At 43.1% G+C, this 22434-nt stretch overlaps 1 protein-coding gene across 5 annotated transcripts in view; it reads right to left on the reverse strand.

Annotated features, from left to right (window-relative positions):
- Positions 1–4587: 4587 nt before the first annotated feature.
- The window catches only part of TRIM9 (tripartite motif containing 9), a 111084-nt gene continuing 93237 nt past the window's right edge, over positions 4588–22434 (reverse strand). For 2 of the 5 annotated variants that reach the window (XM_060294810.1, XM_060294809.1), the window contains exons 8-13: positions 14815–15003; positions 12240–12281; positions 11792–11815; positions 10661–10964; positions 8187–8349; positions 4588–6177 (exon numbers count right to left, since the gene is read on the reverse strand). In XM_060294810.1, the coding sequence (XP_060150793.1) occupies positions 6115–6177; positions 8187–8349; positions 10661–10964; positions 11792–11815; positions 12240–12281; positions 14815–15003 (785 nt within the window). In that variant the 3' untranslated portion in view covers positions 4588–6114. The remainder of the gene's footprint in view (positions 6178–8186; positions 8350–10660; positions 10965–11791; positions 11816–12239; positions 12282–14814; positions 15004–22434) is intronic. The other 3 variants (XM_030854957.2, XM_060294812.1, XM_060294811.1) reach the window with 2 other exon arrangements.

Raw genomic sequence — 22434 nt, forward strand, 5'->3', positions numbered from 1 at the left:
GGGCCCAGTTAATTAAAGAAGAAGACAGATGGCTATGGTGTATAGGCAGGAATAACAAAGGTGGGTTTAAAACATAAAATATAAGTTGGAGAGGAGTTTTAGAAAATTGATAAACCTATTGCATAAAGTAATCCACAGTGACTTAAGCGTCCTTGAGGAAGATGAGATGAATATTTGCATTGTCTTCTGGTTTATTAAAGTTTTAAATATTTCATGTTTAACATCTTAATATCTGAGATGTGATATGATTAAAAATATAGTTTCCAAATAGTTCACTAAATTTCAGATAATACTTTTCAACATTTTGGAATAATTTGCATTCCTTCCTTTGTGATTCTGTGTTCAACATTCATTGAAATATCTATTTCTGAGTTATAGCTGAGTTTAGTAATACAGTACCATTTTGATTACTGTGGCTTTGAAATAGATTTTAATGTGTCATATAAGTCAACTTACTGCTTTTTCTCAGAATTTCCTTGCCTACATTCTTCTGTTAATTGTTGTGGAAGAATTTGACAAAGAGTTTTTGTCAAGTTCTAAAGACAGGCATTGTCACCCAAGAAGATGACGGTAAGAATCATTACTGACACTCAGTTGGTATCTTAGGGAAGGGATGGAACTGACATCACCAACAGATGGCACAGAAAAGAATAATACCTAACAGTTCATAACACTCATTACGGGCTAGGTACGGTTCGGAGTGTTTTACATTTATTATTTGGTTTAACCCTCAAAACAATTCTGTTTTTACCTCCACTTTAGAGATGTGGAAACTGTGGATGAGTTTTCATTGCTTGTTCCAGGGCGTGCAGCTGGTACACCTTGGAGCCAGGACCAGAATTCAGACGGTCACCAACAGATGCTGTGCTCTCAGCTGCTGTACCTGACCACTCTCAGGTTGTCTGACAGTGCAGAGGGTAGAGGTCACTTAATAATTATATTTAACATGTCTTTCATCTCTATTGCACAAAGCACTTTTACATGCTTTGCTTTGTGCCCCTTTCTTTGTGCAGAACATATATAAATGCATAGTTGGACATATTGCTCTTATTAGAGAGTTTTAGCCAGGGTGGAGAATGACTCACTGGTTTATACCTTCATGAAGTTTCTCTCATCAAGGTGGTTTCTTTTTTTTTTTTTTTGTGGTACGCGGGCCTCTCACTGTTGTGGCCTCTCCCGTTGCAGAGCACAGGCTCTGGACGCGCAGGCTCAGTGGCCATGGCTCACGGGCCCAGCCACTCCGCGGCATGCGGGATCTTCCCGGACCGGGGCACGAACCCGTGTCCCCTGCATCGGCAGGCAGACTCTCAACCACTGTGCCACCAGGGAAGCCCAAGGTGGTTTCTTTAACTTTATGGTTTCCTTCATCATACACATTAAAAATCGTGGCCATACAGCAAAACACGTTTTGTAAGTTAACAGGTAATTGAACATTCAGCCATGCTTATTAGTGGAATTATAATTTATTATCTTCATTGCTTAGAGAATTTTAGGAAAAAATATTGGGGGAAAAAGGGCGAGAACACAAACCAAAATATTAGCCCTTTTAGATTTCACGGTGAATGTTTATTTCTACCTGGTGGGAGAAGGAAAAAAGATGTGAGCAAGGTTCATACCCACTGGGGGGATGTAAGACCTATTTTGAATTGCTTCCTTAATGGTAGCCAGGTTTTCTACTCTCTCCACCACTATGACCCTCAGGAAAGGGGCGGGTTAAAGTCCATGATAGGAAGGCCAAGGACGAAATGTAGAGGCGGTCTTCAACACACAGGAAGAGGAAGCAAACCAAAGTCCTTCCACTGACTAAGGGAATATGGGAAGAGGAAGAAAAGGTAGAGCCAGGAGGTCAGCGCCTCGGTCCTCAATACCGCTCCGTCTCTGCCTTAGGCTTTATTTCAGAGGACAGGTTTGGGGAAATAGGAACAGACTATTAAGTAGTTTGATAAAGGCTGTAAGGAGAGCCCTGGTTATGTCCAACATGGCCTCTCACCCCTTTAGAGTGTACAACTCAGTGATTTTTAATATATTTACAAGGTTATGCAACCACTGCCACTATCTAATTCTGTTTTATCTAATTCTGTACATGCAGCGTTCCCTAGCACAGCTGTGGCAGAGTGGAGCTGATAAGGAGTCCAAATGACCAGGCTGATGTTTCTGTGTATTTAATTAGGTGCTTCCAACTGTTCATTCCTATTTGATACCCTCAATTCTGTATGTATCCCCAAAACTGGTTCTTCAGAAAAAGACACGATTTAAGGAGCCTCAGTTATGTGTGATGTATTATGTCAGACCCAAGGTTCCCTAAACACCAGTCTAAGTGGAAGTAGCTGGCTCATAGAGTTGAAGAATATACGCAGATATCTTTAGCATGTTCATAAAACTTATAAGGTAGTGTGATCTAAGATCTTCTTTAATTACTATAGTTTCTTTGCTCCATAATCAGAAATTCTGATTCAATGGCAAGCCCTCCTTTCTTATCAGTGAGTTGAATAGATGGGCAAAAGATGAACGCACACATTAGAAGCAGAAAAAGAGGATCTCATTTCCAGAAAATAGGGTGATTTCTTGCAAATCACTTAGTCACTACTATGAGGAAATTCGAGGGGGATCAGAAGTTCTATTCACCTCAACACCACGGGAAGAGGAAAACATGGCTAAAGTGTCCCATTAGGTAGCAAACAGAAGAGAAGGAAACCAGAAGATGGGGCCAATAGAGAAAGAAGAACAAAATATCAGGGTAGGCGGTGAGGAAAGAAGAGTGCAGAAACCTGGACGGACACAGAGCAGCAGCTCCTAACAACTGCCTGAGGTTCCACTCAGGTTACAACCTGGATCATATTGTTACTGAACCAAGTTTTTTTAAAAATTAATTTAATTAGTTTATTTATTTTTGGCTGCATTGGATCTTTGTTGCTGCACGTGGGCTTTCTCTAGTTGTGTCAAGCAGGGACGACTCTGCTGCTGTGCGTGGGCTTCTCATTGCGGTGGCTTCTCTGGTTGCGAAGCACGGGCTCTAGGCGCACGGGCTTCAGTAGTTGTGGCACGTGGGCTTCAATAGTTGTGGCTCGTGGGCTCTAAAGCACAGGCTCAGTAGTTGTGGCGCACGGGCTTAGTTGCTCCGTGGCATGTGGGATCTTCCCGGACCAGGGCTCGAACCCATGTCCCCTGCATTGGCAGGCGGATTCTTAACCACTGCACCACCAGGGAAGCTCTGAACCAGGTTTGTTTTGCCCATGGCACAGCGTACCAAAACGCTGGGATGCTGAGGTTTCCAGGAAAGCAAACAGAGGAGGGAACAAATCTCAAACCCGCCTCCCCACCCAAGGCAAGGGGCTGGGGTATTTATGGGATAACTGCATAAGGAAGCAGGTTGGTCTGAGGTATGGGGCTCGTGGGGCGCGTGGGGGGCATGGGGAAAGGTGATTGGAAAAAGGTGCGGTAAGTGTCCTTCTGCCCAGCTGTAACTAATTACAGGCCTCTGCGCCATCAGAAGGTCACCGAGAGGACACTCACGCATGCCCAGTTGAGGGGTTGGTAATCCTATCCAGTCTTAATCAGCTCAGCTGGAATTAGACACAGCTGATGCCAAGTTCCTGGAAAACCACTCCCTCAAACATCTTATAGTTCAGGCTGCGAGCCGGGTCCTAAAACAACCTAGATTCGGGAAGGCAGGTGAAATGGATTTAACCCGTGCTTTCGATATGCTTTTAGGTCATGTTTTCCTTTTAATATAAAACCGAGGCTGTTCATTTGAAAAGGCTAGTTGTTATAATTATTTAAAAACAATCGTATTGCTTAGCTACTCCAAGAAGTGGTGAAGGAACCAGGTTAGAAAAAGTCAGTGACACTGCATCTTGCAGTACAAGTTTGTGGAGCTTCTAGGAGCAGGTTGGTTAAGGTAAGTGCCCAGTGTTTGGAGGCAGACCCTCAACGGCATCTCACTGTTAATGTTTCATACTGAGTTAGGATTCAGGAGGTCAGCACCACTAGGCGACGGTGCAAGGTTCCTGAGGAGATGGAATGAAGGGCAGGTGTTTTCCCGAGCTCTGCGGGACCTTCCCATGACACTTTGCTCTGACAAAGGCGAACTGTCGTCCCCAAAAGGCAAAAACTAAGAAATTCTAAAGACACATAGGATGTTCTCTCATAAAAATCATTTATTGGCACACCAGAAATATCCATCTGTTCTAGTACAGTAGCTGTATGCATCTATAACTGCAATTTTGTGTAAACTACGTGTTACCGGTCACTAGAAATCTAATTAGCAGGATGAATTTAATAAGGAACAAGAGAAACTATGAGTCTACAGCGGCCCAGCCATCGAGTCTCATTGGAGAATAAATCATATATCAAATTAGTGTTGGCCTGCAACAGAATGTTTCTGTAGCCAAGAAAAACCAAGGTGGACACAAATAGGATAGCACCCATTCAATAAATCAGGTACACTTAACTAGAAAAACACCACAGCTGATAGGAATAATCTAAATCAAGTAAGCCCAAAAGTAAATTAGTAGCTATTTACATATATTACTCTTTGCCCAAACTTTAATTTGTTAGCCTTCCCATCCTACCTCTTCCCTTTTGTTATTCTTTTTCTTTTTTTTTTTCATGGTGAATTTCTTGGCTCCCTGGCAAATATTTAGACAGCTAACCAGAACCTCTTCCTAGGTGCTACATTTTCTAAAACTTCATGTCAAACAAAAGGATCGGAAGGGTAGCTTATATAAGTCTATCTCTACACGGAAGTAATAAGCTTAGTATTCCGCTATCCATCATAGCAATGACCTACAATTTCCTTTCCTCCCAAACATTATTTGAACAATTCCAGAAAGTTGGGTTGTGAATGGCAGCAGAGAGGATGGATTGTTCATTTGTAACAGGCACGGATAGTGAGTCTACACGGAGACAAGCGCGTTAATCCTGAGAATGTGAATGCTGTGAACTGCAACTTAAGATCCTCCGTTATGGACAATGAGTCTTCCTCCTTCTGGTCATTAATTTTTTTTCACATTTATTTTTAAGGCTTAGTATCACCGCAGTATTAACAAATAAGAATGCTGACATCATTTCTACCGAAAAAGGACTCTGTGGTGAATGGCAGCAAGTGTCATAATTAAAATAGCACAGTTGAAAAGGCATTGAGTTGGTATGTTTCTGGTACTATGGCCAGAATGCATGGATTTTTAGCATCATTCTAGGGGATCTGAAAGATCTTACCAAGAAGCCTCTTTGGCCCTTGTTTATTTCCTTCCTAATACTAATAACAATTTGTAATAATTTTATTTTTGGTTTGTTCTCCTAGGACCATATAAGCTCTGGGAGGGCAGAGACCACACCTGTGTATTCACCACTCTGTCTCCATTGTCTAGAACAGTGCCTGGTCCAGAGTCGGTTTTCAATTAAAAACTTGTATTAAATGAATGAACCAGATCATGAAGTCCCCTGCCCTGCCTCTCTTTAGAGACCTTCCCATTTTATTCAGCGACCAGGGTTTCTGGCCCGTCCTAATGACCTAGCTGTCCTGTGAGCCTCTACCCCTTCGTCTTTGTGTAGTCGGGTCGCTGATATCTTTGTGCTTTAGTGGATAGTAAAACTTCTCATTGCTGAAAAGACTAGCTTTGCAGAGCTAACGCTGCATGAGAGGTCGCAGGGTAAGAACACTCAAGAACGTTCTAAATGGCAAGCTCCGAATTCAGCTCATTCTTCCTTACCTCTCCCTACTACCTACCTCCTTGACAGAAAGTTTAAGAAAAGAGTTATCAGGAGAATTTTCTCTTGGCAGTGCCAGGTCAGTAAGTCACCAATGACATGATCAAAGGAGAAAGAAAAGATAACTCACCTACGTAAAAAAAACAATGTAACTAAAAGCAAAATCTGGCTGTGGAAAAAAAGTGACATGGTGGGCTGTCTAGGTCTTCCGTTGGTTAGAACTGCTGAACATGGAAGAGAAAGCAGGCTTTACAGCAGTAGAGAGGCTGGAGGGAAAGGGGGGCTGCGGGGTGCGAGGACCAGCATCTCTCTCCTCCTCCCTCTCCCTCCAGCTCTGGCTGAGCTCCTTGCTGTTGCTCTCAGGTGGAGGTAAGAACAGGCAGCTGGCGCCTCCACAGCACATCTTTAGGCTATTGATGCTCTGCTGGAGTAGCAGTCGGGGACTGGGATCCCCGTGTGGAGCGTGACCTGTGGGAAGAGACTGTGAGTCCCAAAGGCACTGCAGGATCCCCCCCTGCACCCCTTCCCCAGAGCACAGCGGGTGTGTTCCTCACTCAAAAGGGGATCTGTTCAGTTTTCTGTAACATCTATTCTAGCAGGCATTGAAGAGAATTCTAGTAGAGTTCAGCCTGTGCTAAGAACCTGGCCACCATGCTGGGCTCCCCACTCTTGGAGACACTTGATAATATGGTTCGCAGCCACTTGCTTCTTCAAAGGATTCTGGGGAGATTGTGTTCCTATGACTGAAGACACAGGCATGGATATGAAGGTAGAAAAGCCTGTTGGCCACACGGCGGTGATCACTGCCATGTCCATGGACAGAAAGCAGATGCGCAGACAACTCTTCCCCTATTATTTGTCCACTAGTTATTCCAGTTAGGATAAGCCTTTCATTTAGGGATGGACTACATGATTGCCAGGTATGAAGAAACGTGGGCACTTATTTAATATTTCTCTGAATTTTGTCCAACCTCATACTTGAGCTGCACGGACCAGGCTAGAACCATTTCATGCACTGCTGTCTGTCATCTCTCCCCTTCTTGTCTTGTCCCTGTCTTCCCCAGCCCAAGAGTCTTTCTCTAAAGATACTCAGAAACCCCTAAAGAGCGTCGAGTACAATATTCTTTGCAAGGGAAACAGCTGAAAATGTGGAAAACTTTGAATGAGGGTTTTCGAAGACACACTTCTAGGGAAATCTATAGCTTTCTTTTGTCCAATGTAGAGGCTGCACTCTGATTGATTAGATGTCAGCCATCCAGAAAAACCCATCTAGTTGCAGCAAGACAGAAGGGCAGAGGTCACTGGGTTGCAATCACTTCTACTGCACATACTGATAAACAACAATGGATTTTTAAAATAGCTTCCAAGACGTGGTTTTATATAGAGCAAAAACCACCAGCAGTGTTTTGATTCTCAAGCCCTATCTATCCTATCGTAAGGCAGCCATTTGCTGAATGAGGGTCACAGTCGATGATGAGCTCTAGCTCAGGACGGAAGTGAAAGGTCCCGTCCCGGCAGAGGTTGGCAGGGCACACCCTCCCGCATGGCTCTGATCTTCTCTCCCACTGCCCCTCATCTGCCCCAGTTGCCACCTCCTGGCCCTTCCTTGCTTAAGTGAGGCCTCTCGTGCCTTAGAAACTTTGCCCTGGCTGTTCCCTCTGCCTGGAAAGCCCCACACAGCTCACTCCCTCACCCCCTTCAAGGCTCAGCTCACCTGTGACTACAATAAGGTCCACCTACGTTGACGACGCTGCTTAAGATGGCCACTGCCCTCTCTCGGTCTTGTCTCCACTGGACATCGCCTTCTAACATACTATGTAGTTAACATAGCAATTGTGCTTATTATTCACTGTCTGTCTCCTATAACTAGAATGTGAGCCCTAAGAGGGAAAGATTTTTGTTTTGTTTTCACTGGTAAACACCAATACTCATAATACTTCAATAGTGCCTGACATATTAAAGGCACTCAATAGATATTTGTTGAATGAACGAATGAGAAGAACTTGTTGTTTTTATTTACAGTAAATCATCAGTATGTGTTTTCTGTCCCCGAAGCGCCTGACAGAACTGATAAGAGTGCAGAGAAATCGCCCCAAATCTCTGAGCATCGTGCTAGCACTTCAGGCTCACACCTTCCCTTCTCTGGCACTCACGGCGCTTTGCATCAGTCATTTCATTTGTTTTCATGCCAGCTGATTCAAGAGTTTCCTTTCTACCAGAGAGGAATCTAGGGCTCAGAGGGACAATCATTAATTAGCCAGCCACGCAGAGAATCCCAGTTTCCCACCTGCTGTTCACTAGATTGTGTCTAAATATAACCGAGGGGCTCATGCCAGTCTGGAATCATCTCGCTTGTCACGTCCATCCCACCCGGCGCTCCTCCCCCCACTTCCTCCGCGTCTCGGTCTGGGCCTTCGGTGGGCAGGGGCTGAGTTCGCTGCCCGTGGGCAGCCTCAGAAGCAGAGTCTGCAGCTCACCTGCACGTTCCTGTTCAGGCTGACTGCCGGGAAGAACAGCCCTTCCACGTTCTCAAACGCGATGGGACCTTGCTGCTCGTCGTTGATAAAAAATGTCAAGGTTTTTCTATTTAAGTCTAGGAGGACCCCGATCGTGGCCCCCTTTGTGATCCCTCCCTCAGTTCTGTGGGAAAAGAAAACATGGGGTTTCACTTGCCTGTCATCATTCTAGAAGCTTCCCGTTTTGTATGGTTAAACCAGTATTTTTTAACTTGTTTAAAAGTATTGCTCCTCATCCCCACCCCAGGAGCCTTTTAAAACATTTTTCCCCCTAATCGCCCCTCCTCACTTACAATTTTAATACCGCAGATATACTGTGTATCTGCTGATGGGCTGTACGTATATCTGTGCTTTATATATATAAGAAGAAAGATCTTTTGCTCGCTCCCTGGAAAACCAATTTTCACTCCCCTGTTGAGAATGTATAGGTTCACCGTGCTGCTCTGCCGTTGCTGAGAGCGAACTCCTTCATACAGGGTCTCTACAGGCTGTCGTCTAGTAGAAAACAAAGCATCAAAGGCCAGGAGCAAAAAGTAGCCTCTGGGCTATCAGAGGTCTGCCTAGAGCTGGGTCTCACGCTTTGCACATATGGTGTGAATTAAACATCATTAAATACAAAATGATTTAATTTGAAAGTCAAAGAAGCACTTAAGCTGAACCTAAAACACATGCATGAAAAATTGGATTTGGGCCCTTCTGCTCTCCATGAAACAGAAAAGCTCATTCCAGAAAGATGGTAATTTGGGGCATGCTGAATTTGGAGAAGTTGGAGGCTCTTCATAAAACGCCAACACCGGAGAAGAGGAATCTCCTTTCTGTAAGGTGAAATCATTAATTATACTGTAGGAGGTGGAGTGACTGTCATTTGACCACGAATTGTGTCTTACTCTTCCATTGATGGTTTCACAAAAGCCATCGAGCATGGATGATCAGATTTGCCTTTTTCCTCCTCTTTGAGAGCTAGCAATACTGAACTTCAGCCTCATCTCAGCAGAGCACAGAAATGTCAGAGTGTTGTTCTTTCCCCCCCGCACGCAGAACACAGACTGCAGGTAGTGGTTAAAACACAGGGGTATCAATTTCATCTTGGAAATTCACAGCTTCGGCAATGAGGGCACTGGTGACATGCAGTTTGCATGCAAGCAGATGTGCTCTGCCTTAAGAAAGTGTTTCTCTGCGTAGCGTGGCAGTTGTGTTATTACTCACTCCTTCACTCCCAAATAAAGAAGCTAAAAGGGAAAAGTAAGCGTGGTACGTGGCATCAGGGAATCTGGTGACAGAGGGTCCCCCCCAATGTGAATTACTGAAGACAATGGCTTATATACATCTAGTAGGATTTGATATCAGGCTGGAATGGCATGTGTGCTCACTTCAAGTGATGGTGAATAATACACAACTGAATGCAGATGTATAGAAGCTATCCAAGGGGACAGGAAGTGAAGGACCTAGGAGTCCTACTGGCTAGAAAAGGGGCAGTGATGACCATACAGAAAAAGCTGAGACAGTGGAGTCCACTGCCTACCACTGCCTGACTCACTTTCCTTGTGATCCAACTGACTACAACTGTAGTTTTGTTTTTTTCCCAGAGACACCAATGAGAACGTATCCTGGGGAAATCTTTGAGAATAAGGTGGACTAGGATCCACAAAAGACACTTCTCTACCTAGGAAACGTGTGACAAATACATTTGAGGAAGAAAACGCAAACCGTATGAAAAAGGAGGTCTAGAAAAAGTATGATAGCATGGGTTACATTATACTTGCCTATATTTTGTTGTTAAAGGAAAACCTTTATTTACCTTTGTTCTCTTTTCCCAGCAAACTGGGTACTCTGAGTCCATACAATAATAAGAGAGCTCTTCAAGTACAAAACTATCCAAATTGGCATCCATACACTTCGTTTAATGAATGGCTACTATTCTGAGAAGTGGCATTGATTATAATCATAATAAGAAGAACAGTGGCTTCTATTTTCAGGTGGATGGGAGGCATTTTTGCATGATTCATGTAATCACGGGAACATTTATGCATGGAAAAACATGATTTTCCTAATTGGTGGATTTGGAAACCGATGTTCAGAGAAACTAAGTATCTTGTCCAACAGTGCTTCTCTGGGAAGTTGTAAGTCTGGATTTTAGAATCCTGGAATGTTTTTCTATAATACATATACATGAGGATTCTTAGTTTCCAGCCCTGGGTGGAACGTAGCAATGAGGGACCTAGGAAAGTACTCATGTCTCTGTCATTATGCAAATAAAATAAAATAAAACTCCAGGAGGGACTCAGCCAAGAGCAGTAGGACTTCTACTTCATAAAGATCGCCTGCCTGTCTTCCTTCATGTTGTCTGTTTAACAGGTCTCTGAACTCGGGCTCTCGTTCTCGACCAGAAGCCAACGTGAAGAAGGCTTGCTTGGGGGGTAGGGGCTGCAGGGTACCTGTTGGTGTGCGAGTTGTTGTGCATGAACCAGCTCCGGTTGTTGTCCACATACATTGCCCAGGCTTTGTCGTCCTTTCCTAACATCACATCCTTCATCACGTTGTTGCGAGCCACACCAAAGGCAGGGTCTGGGTGGTTGTCATAGCGATCCACCGTGAGCTCCCAGTAATGGACACCCTTGGAGAAGCCAGTCTTCCCCAGCACCACCCGGTCATCGTAGCTACTGCAGGTCACAGTCAGGTTGTCATTGGAGAAGATGATGTCAGAGTGCGCCGAGCCAGGGTCAAAAGCAAACCAGGCCACTGGGAACAACAGAAGGGAGGGCGGTTACTAAGACGGACCCACTGAGCTCACGCCATAACGCACTCCTGGGCCGGAGAGGAGCGTCTTGTCCCGTTTTCATGCTTCCATGCGGGAAGGAGGTGTCCAGGGCCAGAAGGGGCTGTGAGTGAGCAGACAGGGGGCACTTCCTGGGAGCTAGGGCTCTCTGCGCCCAGAAGCAGACGGAGGACACACGACCGATTCAGCAGGGGTTACCCGGCTCAGCCTGCACTCCCAGTCGGGTGATCCGGAAGCGCAGTGGCATCGATTTTGGAAGGTGCAAGTCCCTTCACCCGGTGACTGGCAGAACAGTACACCAGAGACATAAGGGGAGAGGGATGCGCTAAGATGCCTGTGTAACCCTGAGACGGGGAGGCTAGGAGCTAGAGTCCTAGATGGAGGAGGGATAAAACACACTCAGTGAAACAAGGAAATGTCCCTTCTGCAGAAGTGCTCAGGTCTACTCGTTTTGAAAATTTCCTCAGTGTTAGCGAAAGCTCAAAAGCTTCGAAGCTATCAGCAACAGAAACTAATTTTCATGAGTGATTGTGACTTGGGTGTAAGACAGGTTGCTTCCTTCACCACAAATGCAGTTTCCGTGTTACTCCTAAAACTACCGTGTAAAACGTTTTGGACCTTAGGTGCAGATGGAATGACGTCTTTGTACGCAGCGCTGTGCCCGAGTTCTAAATGTCACCTGCCCAGAACTTGCTCTGGACAGACGAAATTGCTGATTTATCAGATCTGTGAGCCACCACACATGCACTTTGGTCTTTGCTATTTGTAACAGAATAAGGTTATTCCATACCTGCCAACAGCTTTTTAATATCAACTGTTGTCATTCCAAGTGAAAGGCATGGGAGAGAGAAATAGGAAGCAAAATTGACATTGATAAGAAAACATGTCTCTCTTGATAGACTCATACCAAAAAAGGGCTCAGTTTAAAACCGCATACACTACTCAGTTTGAAACTGTATCGGTCTGATTAGTACCTTTGCCCACAAATGCTCTGCTTATAAAGAGTGCTTTGCATTGATGTACAAGAAAGCTGGGGGAAAAGTAATCTTCTCTGAGGCATAAGATTTAAAAATACAGACTCATTTTTCTGCGCATGTGAGAAACTGCTATAATGGGATTTGAATGACAATTAGACAATTCTATTGACATAGAATAAGCTGCCACCGTTTATTTTGTGAAGGGAGTGGAGCACACCAAGCACATATGTAAAAGATAACAATTACAATAGGTATACTTGCCTAATTGAGAGTAAGGTGCAGATTGTGTCTCAAAATTGCATCCTATAAAGAGATACTACACATCAAAGCTATGAAACAACAACCAGGTCAATAAAAATTATTTGTATACATGTAAAAAGCACCAGCTGAAGAGAGTCACCAGAGGCCTGATTCATGAAAAACCAAAGCCCTTTCTATATTAGTTTACTTGCCTGGGTAAAAATTGCCTCTCTGCTCTTTCAAAATGAATAGTACATCTTTTTTTTTTTTTTTCATTTAATAAAATCTCCTCCAATTGTTTCTAAACTGTACAGCTTAAATTTTCATCATCTTCCGATGATGTTTTCCACTAAAGTTTCCGTATTCAGAAGAAAATGAGAAAAATTCATCCAATTGAAATGGAGAAATCACTGAATCTTGATAAAACTCCATTCTACATCACTGTTCCATGTACTTCTAACTCTGGTTAGGCCCAGAGGCCTTTGCTGTGACTTGGGCTCAAGTCACATGATAATTATATAACTAGATGTGTAATGTAATCCCTATGTTAATACACACATCTGGTAATTATTAATAATGACATGAATTAAATGTCGTAAATATGAAAATGACCTCATCTCTTTCTTAGATTGTTTTACTACATGAGTCCTTTTCACCTAAGGGAGGGAGGGGGAAATGGTGCTGAAGGGGGTGGGAGTGACCTCAGAGATGTATTGGAATCACCTGTGCGACTTTTGCAACCGTCTCCCTCTTTCCCTAACATCCCCTTACCTACTCCATGAGAAGTTTCATCAGGGTGGATGAAGCCGTCTAGTCTTAAAATGTTCAAAGGTGTGTGAACTACAATTTCAAGTGCTGTCAGTGACTGATCTAGGAAATGTGTTTTTGATGAGCACCAGGGTATCTCCTAGAAAGGATCATTTAATGTTTTTTCAATTCAGTAAGGCCCTTATGTGCTAAATAAAGGATAATACACTGAATTAAAAGAATTTTAGAAGAATTAAGAAAGCACCTTAGAAAGGACTAATGATTGAATTAAAAACAAAATGTAAAGATTATGATATTACTTTTGGTTTTTTTTTTCCTCTGGGATGAACTGATATGCAGAATAATCATTTTCTCCAACTCATGGCTGAATACTTATGTTTAGTTTGTATCAATTATCACTTCAATTCCTATTCACAGGTTAGAACTTAGTGAGTACAGAACACCTGGAGTTTTAAAACTGAATCTGATATCCAGCTTTGGACATAAATTTGTAGAATCTGAATAGGGCTTTTAAATTTTTTAAATGAATCATGCCTTGTGCAAGTCTTTTTCAAAACAAGTTTTCTGAAATCTTTTTTACACTACTTTAAACACACCATCGTACATTTAAGTTTCAACGATACAACTAGAACAATGGTGTCAAATACAGCCATCAGATATCCCCAAACCCACATATTTTATTCTTGAGACAATATACATTACAAAGACTATAACAACATTTCAGTACATTAGACACAAGTGAAAAGGCTTCCATAACAAAGCATGTCTAAAAGCCAATAGCGCACAGAAAAACATTAAGAAACATAAAAGCACAAAGAAAAATGTCATTTTAAAGAGAGCTTGAAGTCCCTGCATCCTTTTTGCACTGTCATGCTGTGGGCTTCTTCATTCCAGGATGTGGGATGAGCAAACAGAAAAAAATAACAAACAAAAGAAACCTTTGGAAACGTGAAATGTGCATCGTAAGTATCCCTGATTACAATATAGTCCTGAAGAGATCAAATAGGACTGCAGTTTAGATATTTTAGGATTCTATTGGCTAGACAGAGTTCATGGCATAGTATCACTAGTCCAGCTTCCTGAAATCAGCCTGAAGCCGTGTCACAACCCTCTTAGCTGTAGGAAACTTCGGGAGGCCAGACTTTTCAGTGACTCCCATCTTTGGGCCTTAGGCTAGTTGAGGGTTTCTGATTTAGCTGGTGGTGGTTCCTCCCCTTTGCTTAGAAAAAAATCAGCCATGACCCTGTCTGACCAGGGAGCGCAGGATTCGGCAGGAAATACTTTCACTTGCTGCTCTCTGGTGTGTCTGCTTTGTATGATGTATTCTGCTGTCGGCGAGTTTTTTACTTTTATTTTTTCAATAAAGATCTCTTGAGTCTATGTTTAATCAGACCACTCCAGGCTGAGTGCACTGATCCAGTCTCCCAGACACAGCTGGTTTCCTGGATACAGCAGGGCTGCAAACCTCCATACTAAGGCCACAGCCTCCACTCAGCCAGCACCTGCGCGTGCTATGCCACTGCATGTGATGACAGAGCAGGTTTCCCATGGTGGTACCAGCTTGTGCAAAAAGAACAACTTCACTCATCACTTTCCGACACCATTATATACATTGACCACAGCTCAATGGGTTGGTCCTCACACCACACACACAAGAATGCCACAAAGCTCCCTCACCCAAATGCTCCTCATACCAGAAGCAGGCCACAGACACAGAGACTAGCTCATCACCCTCTGCACGCACATGGACGCCAAGAACGAAACAGGTATTCAGAGATGCCTTCAAGGCACAGAGATCAAGAGGAAAGGTCAGACGAGCTCAGCTCACCCGGTGCATTGAGAGACTGTAAAGAGGAATGCAAGCTCAGCTGATGGGGTGAGGATCGGAAATCAAAGTAGGATCTCCTGGGGAAGCTGGGCTGTAGATTAAGGGTGGAGGAGAAAGGACTCATTCTACGGAGCGGCAATCTTTCCGAAGGCACTGGAAAAGGGACTGTCTGTTCTTCTGAATCTGTGTCTAAATGTAAGATCAACGCAAACTAGAGATCAGAAATCTGCCACCTGCTGGGCACAGTTTTCCCCAAGACCTGCCTTACGAATGCATTTTCACAAAGCCTCATCCACCCCGTAGTTGCCAATGTGGTTTGAGACTGGGAGGGAATTCTCGGCAGGTCGGAACCCATGACCAGAGGATACTTCAAATATCACAGACAATTGTCTTCTCTTCTCCCAATTTTTAGTGGTAGAGAAGGTACTGGAAGTTTCCGTTTAATTAAATATCTTTCGAGTTGAATTTAGAAACCTTAGAGGTAAATTTTACCCATTGATGACCAAGAGGAGATTAATACTTCACCCTCTCCAGCTCCCTTGGATGTTACTACCTGTACAACGATGGCCTCTTAAAGAGTTTCTATTTAGGAGGTGACGATTTTGACCAGCTCTTTGCTGTTCCATAGTTTTCCTTTTGTCTCTTACTTTTTCCGTTTCTAAATGGACGAGATGGTTTTTCTATACCAGCACACTCAAGACTTGCTCTTTGAATAGGAGAGGAAGATAGGGCTGAACAAGTAATCAGGGAAGGAGCCTTACCTTTGTCTCTGCATTAAGATGAGACCCTAACGATGCCCTTGAACATCTCTGCTTCTCTAACAATAAACAGACCATGGGCAGTGGTGAGGTGCATTTGTGGCAAAAATGTCTTTATTTTCAGATAGTCAGGTCTGGCATGAAGATCACTATTATCCCAGAGTAAGGACATATCAATTACTTGATTTGGTTCTAACATTTAGAGTAATTTAGAGGTAGTTCCTCTAAATTACTAAAATCATTCCTTTCTCTTTTGTTGAACAATAGGTGGTGGTATGCAGTAGGGTTATCTGGTCAGAGACAGATGTTTTACCAATAGGGGCCTTCTTAGAGCTTAGTTTGATAGTAATAATTTAGGAAATACAGATGGCATGATGGTAGTATTCTATGTCCAAAACCACCAAGGAACTTTCTTCTCATTGAAAAAATAATTTTGTTTTGGTGGCCAGAGAGTGTTCCTGGGAATATTTTTCTGGTTTGAGTCTGTTAGCATGTTGCTCTGTGTTGAACACATCCTTATCCTATCCAAATGCTATTCTGCACATGCTCAGTGGAGCACGTGTGTGCAGAACGGGATTCTATTGGAAGAGCTCAGAGCAAGGGCATTGGTGGAGTATTTCAGCTTAATACTGCCAACCCGGTCTCATTTTCATTTCTGAATATATTAAAATTAGCTTTTCAGGCTTTAGACTTATCCTTGGGGAAAATTCTTTTCTTTTTCTTTTTTACTTTTTTACAGAAAAGTGTAAAGCAGATTTTCAGAGAAAAGAAATGGCTACTTATGGAGTTAAGGCTTTGTGTTCCCAATAATAATACATTCCAATTTTCTTCTACCTAAACTTCAAATGGTTCGGGTAATTTGGCATGTGTGATCATTTCCTTGTTCAGAAATGATTTATATTATAATGATCTCAGGGGGGAATTAGTCTTTTAGTTTAATGGAAAAATTTGAAAGACAACTGCACAGCACCACAAACTGATACGGGCTTCTTTTAGGGAGAGAATTTACAATTATATTTATCTCAGTAAAACATTTTTAACAAGAATTTGCTTGGAAATGTATTTTTCACCAAGTAATAATAATTAATTCATTATCCTTAAAATACTTGTTGCCCTGAAAATTAAGGGAAAGGACACATACAGTAGAATGAATTTCAGGGTATACTGAACTCTCGAGTAATCATCTGAAAACCAGTGAAGAGACGTGTACTGCATCCAGACTCAGGGAGCATATCCAATCCCATCATACTCCCCTTTTCTATTCTCAGCACCGGGAAGAAGCACTTGGAGTTGGTGATGGTACCACTCTGCGGGACTGGGCTGAGGGCAGCTATGGTTATTCATGGGATTAATAACTTGACACTAAAATGGTTAGCTTTTCTATCCTTTTATGTAGATCCGTTATTTATTGATGACCCAATTGTCCCTGACTCCTCTCAGTCTTGAACCATGCTCTCTATTCAAGCAAGCTTATTTAATATACATGTTACCCAATCACTCCATCTCTGTCTCTGAATTTTTCCCACCTATGGCCTCCCATATCCTACCAGCTGGGCTCTTACCCCATTTTCTCTAAGAAGCTCCTAAAAAAAACTTCCTACCTTGTCATGAAAATTGTCCAAATGAAGTGCAAGAGAGCACTTTCCACTTGATCCCAGTAGACTCTCTGTGCCCTTCCCCATGGGCACATGGTGCAAGTGTTGGGTCAGTTGCCTACAGGTCATCTAAGTCACTTGATATTACCTTAGGTTGCAGGAGTCTAAGAGGGAAGACACTTATCTCGATAACATCTGAGCAGCAATCACAAGCTTTCCCTTGAAGTCCCCTAGGTTGAGGATCTCATGGCCTCCGGCAGCCCCCTCCTGTTTGTAGTCATTGCTGACATGGGTCTGGATATATCTCTTTGGGAACTCGACTCCTTAATCGTACCATTACTATCTGGGGCCATACAGAACAGCACGCTAGTTCTTCAAATATTTGAGAGCAGTCACCGGTCCCCTTTAAATCATCCCTTTTCTGGGATAAATAGAATAGATTTCCAACCTTTCTTCTAGGGTGTGGATTTCAAATCTTTACTCTCCTCATCGTGCCCCTCTGGACATGTTCAAAGACATGAACCAAAGACAGTAAGACAACATTGGGAACAGTGGTGCCACACCCATGTTTAGCCAAATCACACAACTAACATTGAGCCTACACATAGCTACCCAAGAGTGTATTCTGTGTTATACCCAGGATGCAGGAAGGATGTACATGCCACTTCCTTACCTCTCCTTCATAGCACAATTACTGAGATCTGGAGAAGGCTTTTCAGCCATTAATATTCTGTCAGTCACGACAAAGAGGAATTGGGTTAGTGCTTTTTTCAGAATACATGATATGAAGCTATGTTTCAGGTCATAGCTAATAACCAGGATAACTATTATTAATTTTTCACGTATAGGTCGCTGGAGGAAGAAAAATAGCCCCTTCAAAGATTTTTAATTTTTTTGTCATGTTTCATCACATGCAGTGATCCTGTCTGCTGAAGAGCTTTGCTGAGCAAAAAGCAGTTTAGCAGGAAAGAGCAACGGGAAACAGAACGCCAACGGAATACTGGTGTGGCAGCTCCGGGCATATCAGTAACTCTGGGATGAGGACAGTGTTTATAATGGGAGTGTGACGAGACACACTTTCCCTCAACTCTGTCAGTGACCATCACTCTCCTCTTGCCTTTGCCTGGACTGCTTTCCCTTCCCACCTGGATTGGCTGGACTCTGGAGTTGGGGCCTCTGTTTGGAAGAAGTAATCAAGAATCATCAAAGCAAAGATTGGCTGGACACCACACTTATTATTTACTGACTTTTGGGTTTGAGGCAAAAAAAGAATATTTAAGTGGTGTGCTCCTTTTTTGCCTCACTGTATATTTATTTTATTTGTTCATTAGCAGACATTGCATTAAACCTGAGCAGCTGGGAAATGGGACACATGAAGTTGGGAGGAGAACGGACCATATTTAGAGAAAATCTGTATCTTATACTACTAATTGGTTTTTATACTTCTGAGGGTAGAGTTTCTTGACTGATTCTAACATGTACAGTGCACTAAAGATTTCTACAGATGTGGAATATTTGGAAACGTAAAGTACAGTCTTTGAGGTATTATTTTTGGAATTCAAAGAGGAAAGGCAAACTGACAGGGATTCCATATGCTAACCCAGCTTCTTTTGTGCTCTGGTGGAATTCTTGGTTATCTTCCTGTCTGGTAGTGAACAGCTTCATAATTTAAGCAGTCCTTGGATGCTGGTTCAACAAGATGGTTGTATTTCAGAGTACAGTAAGGCAAGATATGTCACTAAGAGCTGCACGAGCAGCGTTAAAGATGAGTTTCAGTTCAATTATAAACCAGCTGTAAAATAATTTGCTTTTGTTGGGAAGACTTGAAAAGAGACAAAGAAATGAATGAAGGGGTTGAGTGTCCTTAAATGATCTAATAAGCATCCAAAGTCACAGTTATGTCCCACTGGTACATAATTTACAGTGAAAGGTGGTATTATAATCTTTCTTAAGTGTGGCATTAACTGCAGTTGAGAAGTGAGAAACACTTCCGTTCTGAAAAGCTCCTTTTAAAAGAAGAAAGGCAACAGGCTCTTTCCACCCTTGGGACAGCTGCACACTCTGTCACCAAGTCCTCCACTCCAAGTTAGAACACCAGGGCATGATTCATAAGGAACTATCATCAGAAGAACTGAAAATTCCTATATTTCAAAGAGATACAAAAGATTCCAAAGGACTAAACTGCTCCCCAGAGTGTCAAGTGCAAAGCACATTCTCCAAAGGCGAAAATAGGGTTTGGATCCAATTCGGTCTTATGGAAAATCAGGCAATTCTCTGGGATGTTGTGCATGTTGTCAAAATTAGAAAGAGCAAAGCACCTCTTTTCTGGGCTCTGAAAGCTGTCACGATGCCTCTCACCTTGGATTTCATAAAATCTACCTGGATTTGTTCAGGTATGGTTTACCTACCTTGAGGAATTTGTCCTGGAAATGCATATCCCTCTAACTAGATACTTTTAGTTGGGGTTGCAGGGACGGCTCCGGTGCTCGGAGTCATGAAAACTACAGCCGAGGCAGAGTGGACCACACGCTTTTCCTTGTGTGATCCTTTACCGGCTACTTCCTACTAGTGTTGAATTTTCAGTGTCACAGGCAACCTCTGAGACCCACTAGAACCCCTGGGGGAAGTAGGAGGCGGCTACGCCAGTCCATAGCATTTCCTGAAATAGTAGCAGCTTTCGGCCGTGATTTTGAAGAGAGAAGCCACAGAAGAAAGCCAGGGGGTATTAACTGTAAAGAACTTAAGGTCATCTGCTCTAAGTCTATAGTTTTAGAGACAAAACGACCCCCCCCCCCGCCCGCCAAACAAAACCGTGAAGTCCAGAGAGATTAAGGGACACATCTAAGTCACACTGCCACCTGTGATGGGACAGGATAAGGGCCCCAGGCAGATCAATTCCTGGTAGATAAAATTTGGGGGCTGACAAGGCCATTGCTCTCTTTTGTGCCTTGGAAACGTATAAAAGGTAAGGTCGATGCTATAGGCCATGGGGCACATTTCAGTGGTCTCAGGGGTGACCAAGGATTGTGTGGAGGACCTAATTATCATTCTCCACACCCTGCATTATACTGAGGATGAATCTTTCTTGTCTATATAGAGTGGTTCCGTGGACTGTGGTGGTTAGGAATTGAAAGGCAAATACGTCACCCTCCCCTTTGGGATTCTGACCACACAAGGTGGGCAGGCTGAGATCAGATGAGGTTCTTTTCCCTCCACAAGGTTACATGTTCTCTGGTGGGAAGTAGGGTGGGCGTGTGTTTCAGTACATTAAGGTTTAAGAGTACAGCACTTATCCTGGCCCCAAATCACTATAAAATATCTGCAAAGAGACTTTTGAACAGATGCATCTGGGGTCATTCTGGGCCTGTATTCTGCCTGCATCACTGGATATTCTCTGGGTTATTTTCTGTGATGTGTGGGACAAGAAGCTAGCACACTGGAAAGGGTGCTGTGATGCTGAGAGCCTAATGCGAAAGAAAAAGGCATTTTACTCTTTATGAATAACACCTTCTATGTCCCCTTTTAGAAAGCAGTTTCTAAGATGTGATTTCAAGAGTCCCAACCCTTTTGTTGTCATTAGATAAAACAGTCCTGGAAAGCATTGGGGAGATGGCTTTTACGGCTGTTCAAGTAAGACAATGCTTGAGAGCACTTTTGCTCAGTGCTCTGAGCACCTGTGTGCAGAGAATGCTACAATTTACAGCCTTATCTACAGCCTGATTCTCTCATGATCCCTGATTATGCTTCCCACTTTTCCTCACAGTTGAGATCTGGAAGGCTGAGAGCTTCTGTGAATAAATAGCTCTGTGGTTTCAACCCGAGCAGGGCTCCCAGTCCCAGACCTCACTTGGTGGGGTATTTCAAGGACCTCAAAGATGTGGCTCTGACATCCTTTTCCTTCCCAGGCAGTGACCCATCACTGCCAGCTGAAAGTGTCAACGTTGGAGAGAAGCTCAACCCGGACAGGACCCAAGGACGTGCTTGGATACTGGAAATGACAGTCATTCTCACATCTCCTTCTTAAAGCAGGAATATTGTTCTTTAGAGCAAAAGTCTAACATGACTGAAAGGGTTAAAGTCCAATTTCTGCCTGGGGTTTCTGGATGAACATGTGAGGCAGCTACACAGTACTGCTTCTACAAGCTGTCTTCAGACATCTAGCAAACAGACTTAGGGTAGTTTTTGCTCTTTTCCTCTTTTTGGTTGAGTGCAAATAGCACTGTTTGAATGTCAGCATCAAAGTGTACTGTGCTGGGCATTGGAGCTGAAAGGCCCAGACCTGGCACGTCATTTATCCTCTCCCAGGACAGGAGAGGGAAGGCTCCGTTTTCCTATATGTAGAGTGGAATAATAATAACACTTTCCTTATAGAGTGTGGTAGGCAGAACAATGGCCCGTCAAAAGATCTCCATGTCATAATCCCTGGAATCTGTGACTATGGCACCTAACATGCCAAAAGGAACTTTGCAGATGTGACTAAGTTAAGGATCTTGAGATGGGAGATTATCCTGGACTATGCAGGTGGGCCCAAGGTAATAAATCACAAGGATGCTTATAAAAGGGAAACAGGAGGGTTAGAGTCAGAAAGAGATTGGAAGACGTTACGCTGCTGGCTTTGAAGATGGAGGAAGGGGCCGTGAGCCAAGGGATGCCGGTGGTTTCTAGAAGCTGGGAAAGAAACAGAACAGATTCTCCCCTAGAACCACCTCCAAGGAACGTAGTCCTGCTGACACCTCACTTTTAGCCCAGTGAAACCCATTTAGGATTCTGATCTCTAGAACTGTAAGGTGATAAATCTGTGTTGTTTTAAGCTGCTAAGCTTGTGGTAATTTGTTAAAGCAGCAATGGGAAAGTAATACATAGGGCAAATCTGGAATGTTGCAGCAACAGAACAGAAGGGAGGTTTAAACAATAGCAGTGGGTACAGAGGTATATAGCAGTCTTAGGGTGAAGAGAAAAGAATCCCTATTTTTAGGACCTTATAGTAAATGGATAGCTTTTATACAATTCCTCTGCTGGATTTCAGTATCCTAAAAATATTTGCTGGCTTTCAAATTGCTGTCTTTTTTCATGGAATCTTTTAATGGGCAACGAAGAAAGTTCTTGGAAGCTCTACACAAAATTACCATAGTATGTTTTTTGGGGGGGTACTTATACTGTAATTCCATAAAGCCTTCTGATATACTTAATACTCCATTATCAAGAGTTCCAGAATATATACTGACTTTTAAATGTATTAGGTGGAAATCTTTCTAAAATGCATTATA

Source organism: Globicephala melas, chromosome 2 (genome assembly GCF_963455315.2).
Source record: "Globicephala melas chromosome 2, mGloMel1.2, whole genome shotgun sequence".
In the NCBI taxonomy this organism is placed as follows: Eukaryota; Metazoa; Chordata; class Mammalia; order Artiodactyla; family Delphinidae; genus Globicephala; species Globicephala melas.